Raw genomic sequence first — 4,185 nt, forward strand, 5'->3', positions numbered from 1 at the left:
ATATATATATATATACATATATATATATATATATATATATATAAATCGTCAAAGTTATCAGGAGAATATATTCCGACAAGAGATAACACGAAAGTTGAAACACGTCATGAAGTTTATCGTGAGTGTTACCACTATTTTCAGGAGTATAACAAAATGTCACTAGTTTCAGTCAGATGGCTTTGACCAATGAAGGCATTATCATGGAGTTTTTCCATAGTTTGGTGGAGATTGCATCGTCCACGTGTGATGATTAAGGTTATGTTTTCTATAAACACATCAAAAATAATTTATATGTGAAATTAGATTTAATTATATAGAGATAAATTATGGCTTCGTATCGTATACATAACATAAGATTTTACAATTTGGAGCCGAAGTCGGTGACCTGCCTGTATCATGAATCGAAAACGAAAAAGTTAGCCCTTGCAAGGTAATAGCAAATTTAGTAATTTAGCAAAGGTAAATGTAAAAGCAGATAAATATTTTGAACAATTAAATACTCAGTAATGATATTGTCACGTTGGTTAACAGAATATACTGTTTATATATTTTTTATTGCCAAAGTTGATTAGGTTATTTCGTTGTATGTATTTAGATATTTTATATAAATTGGCTTTTTCAATACATTAATCTAATGTTATATAAGCAACTGAATTTACTTAGATAATACATATTAATATTTATGACTATATGTATTTAATGTCAGTAAACTCATAAGCTTTATATAAATTTATTATGGCTATCTTCTAATATTTCTTTCCTTTTTGAAGGAGCAATAACTCTATAGAAATCTGGAATGTGGAAAATGCACCATTTATTGAATGTACTATAGCTGGTCATGCCGAGAACTCAGTGGAAAGTATACTCTGGATTGATTCCAGACTGTTTTCTACAGGTCTTCAAGGTGTGGTAATTGAGTATGATTTAAAAACATTGAGTGTTAAACATGAGGTCATAGTGATAGGAGGAGCAGCCTGGTGCATGGATGTAAATCAAGAGAAGACTCGCTTGGCCGTTGGCACAGAGGACGGATATATCAATACTTTTACTGTACATAAAGATAAACTGATTTATGAGAGAATATTTGATAAGCAGAATGGAAGAATTTTATGTATTAAATGGGATAACACGGGTGAGATGATTTATACAGGTTCCACAGACACCATCAGAGTATGGAGTGCCATATCTGGACATGCAATACATAAAATGACAACTTCTAAAAATAATATAAAGGAAGAGACTATAGTTTGGTGCCTTGCAGTCACCGATGATAATATAATAATATCCGGTGACTCTCTTGGCTTTTTAAGCTTCTGGGATCCTCAGATGGGAGTCCTAATAGAGTCTCATGAAAGTCATACAGCTGATATATTAGCTATCACCTTGTCTCATGATATGAATGTGGTATATTGTGCGGGTGTAGATCCAGTTGTACGGAGCTTTTGCAAAATTATCATGAAATCAAGTGGAAAACCTCAATGGGTGAAAGGAATTGAGAGGAGATTACACGTTCACGATGTCAGAGCACTTGTAGAAGCTAATGGAAAACTTTATTCGGCTGGGGTAGATGGGTACCTTGCTGTATCAAGTTATCCACCAAAAAATCTTGTAAAATATCCTCCACTACTGCAATCACCCTGTGCCATAATTTGCCGAAAATCTAGATGTATCTTATTACGTTATAGAAACTATTTAGAATTATGGAGACTTGGTTCAGCTACTAAAGATCCTCCAGAATTAGTACGTTCTTCTATGCTGCATCAATTGGATGAAGAACCCATAAAGCTACTGCAATTACAAACAAAGGGTGACGAAAGCATCATCTCTTGCGCCATTAACAAGGATTCGAAAACTATCGTGTACTCGACAGACACTCATGTCAGAGTTTTCAATTTTGACGTGATAGAAGGAGATGCTATGTTATGTAGAAACGATACTGATTTGTCTATGAAACGAATACAAAAGATGCTTTTTAGTCCAAATGGCAAGTTATTTGTCACTATTAACAACGACGGTAATGAGAATACCGTAACGCTATTCAAAGTGGATAAGAAGAGCTTGAGTTTGATTGGATCATTCCAGACGACAAAGGAATCCATTGAAAATATCAGTCTCATGTGTTTTTCTCCAGACAACAAGTATCTTGTATGTGCAGATCGGCAATGCGGAATTGCCATGTATTTTATTGGTGATGGTATAATGGCAGAGTCGCTCAAGGCATGGCGATTACCCAAGTATAGTTGTCCAGCGACGGCAATAGCCGTGCAAAAAAATACGCTAAATCTGGTCATAGTATATTCTGACCATAAGGTAAATACAGCTCAATATATATGGTACAATTTAAAATGAGTAAACGCAAATCATGCATTACGTTCACGTTAAAGTAACTGACTCGAATATGCACTATCATAAAGTGCTACTGTGCAACGTTTAATGACCTGCGGCAGTAAAAATTCGCAATTTACTGTTAACTACTATGGTTTTATTTTTACGCGACGTTACATATAATTGCTCTATAATCCCGTTATTGAATTATCCGTTCATATAGACTTTATGAAGTTCTACAGTTTATTACCTTTTAATATAAGCAATATTAAATTTTAAAACTTACAATGAGATATGTTAAAAAATCGTATAATCTAAATTAAAAGCTTTTGAAATAGTAATTCTAAAATTAATATCTTGAAACGGGCACAATCGAAGTTTTCAATATTTTAAGATATCTATTAAGATATCTATTAAGATTCTTGTTATTAATAATTATGCAAATAATAATTCTTTTTCAGGTCGTCGAATACAATATTCCTACGAAGAGTTACACAGAGTTTTCTAATCATTTGCAAAGCCGGTTATCGAAGCAGTGGTTGACGCGTCCATTCCCAATAACAAACATTATATTCGACCCACGCAATGAAAATATTATAATCATGCAGGACGATTTAAGCGTGTATATTATTAATAAAAGCAGCGAATTATCGGAAAAAGAGGTAAAAATTTTTAAGCGTGAAAATGGAGAAAGTGCAGAAGATAGCAATTCGATTTCCAGCTCACAATCTCAACATACATTTCAAGTTGCCAAGAAATATAAGGTAATATTTCTCATTTAAAAGATATTTTAAACAATAATGGGAAAAAGAGAAAGAAGGAATTATAATATTTTAATATTTTATATTTGGAGAAATTATAATATTTTATTATTTTTAAATTTGCAGCACCTTGTTTACTTAAATTGGCTGAATGATGAAGAGTTGGTAGCGGTTGAGGTAAATCCTACTTCCTTATTGGAGAAATTACCACCTACGTTAAAACAGAAATTCTTTGGTATATAATATTGTACACTGCGACTATTAATAATAACAGTCGAATAAATTTAATATCTATTTTTATATTTTATATAATTAGAGTTTGCTATTTCAAACGCGTTATTTTGATATTTTAATATCATTTTCTTTGTTATTTTGATATTTTAATATCATTTTCTTTGTTATTTTGATATTTTAATATCATTTTCAATATATCCGACAGTTATGATATAATTATTCTTAGAATAATTTAAAATAAAAATTTCACTATATAAAGAAATAATTGATTAAGAATTCTCGATGATATGTAAATAACAAATTCAAAATATATAAGTGGTCATGAGAGTTCCTGGTAAGTGACATTCTAATTAAACGTAAAATTTATTAATTAATAGTTAAATTATTACATAATTAAACGATTGATATGTACAAACGTTAATTATTTAATTATATATTGATTTTATTGTTAATTAAAAAATTATATTTTTATTAATTTGCATCAATTACTTTGCGTTGAACTTTTATCGCCAACTTTTACGACCAGTATATAGTTGATTCTTATATTTAAGACCGTCTTAAGTAGGTAACAGGCTCAAGATATTATAAACTAATCCTAGAGTAATATTAGCATCTTAAGCTACTTAAAACGATAGCTTACTTAAAACGATTTTGAAATAAGAACTATGAAGAAATAAGACATAAAATATATAAGATATAAAATATAAGACAAGTAGAAGTAAATAATGGTTAAATACTTATAAACAAAAGTTAAAAAAGGAGCATATAGCCAATACGCCGATTATTTGTTGCGATGATATATTTAAAATTCAATCATTACAAATTGAAATTCATAGATGTTTCAGCCAATATTCAGCTTTCTTCA

General features: G+C 30.5%; 1 protein-coding gene across 1 annotated transcript; it reads left to right on the forward strand.

The window, feature by feature from the left end:
- The first annotated feature begins 326 nt into the window (after positions 1-326).
- LOC105619243 (cirhin) lies at positions 327-3,582 on the forward strand. The gene is made up of 4 exons (XM_012200770.1): positions 327-430; positions 771-2,310; positions 2,787-3,089; positions 3,213-3,582. Exons 1-4 carry the CDS (start codon positions 327-329, stop codon positions 3,327-3,329), a joined length of 2,064 nt encoding a protein of 687 aa, XP_012056160.1. The 3' UTR covers positions 3,330-3,582.
- The last annotated feature ends 603 nt before the right edge of the window (positions 3,583-4,185 follow it).

This window comes from Atta cephalotes (genome assembly GCF_000143395.1).
Source record: "Atta cephalotes unplaced genomic scaffold scaffold00002, whole genome shotgun sequence".
NCBI classification, from domain to species: domain Eukaryota; kingdom Metazoa; phylum Arthropoda; class Insecta; order Hymenoptera; family Formicidae; genus Atta; species Atta cephalotes.

What these genes read in the sequence shown, in the direction of transcription:
- LOC105619243 (XM_012200770.1), top strand. Translation starts at nt 327, where the DNA reads ATGGCTTCGTATCGTATACATAACATAAGATTTTACAATTTGGAGCCG. An exon ending in AAAAAGTTAGCCCTTGCAAG is followed by an intron (nt 431 to 770) that starts GTAATAGCAAAT and finishes TCCTTTTTGAAG; the next exon opens with GAGCAATAACTCTATAGAAA. An exon ending in AAGTTGCCAAGAAATATAAG is followed by an intron (nt 3,090 to 3,212) that starts GTAATATTTCTC and finishes TTAAATTTGCAG; the next exon opens with CACCTTGTTTACTTAAATTG.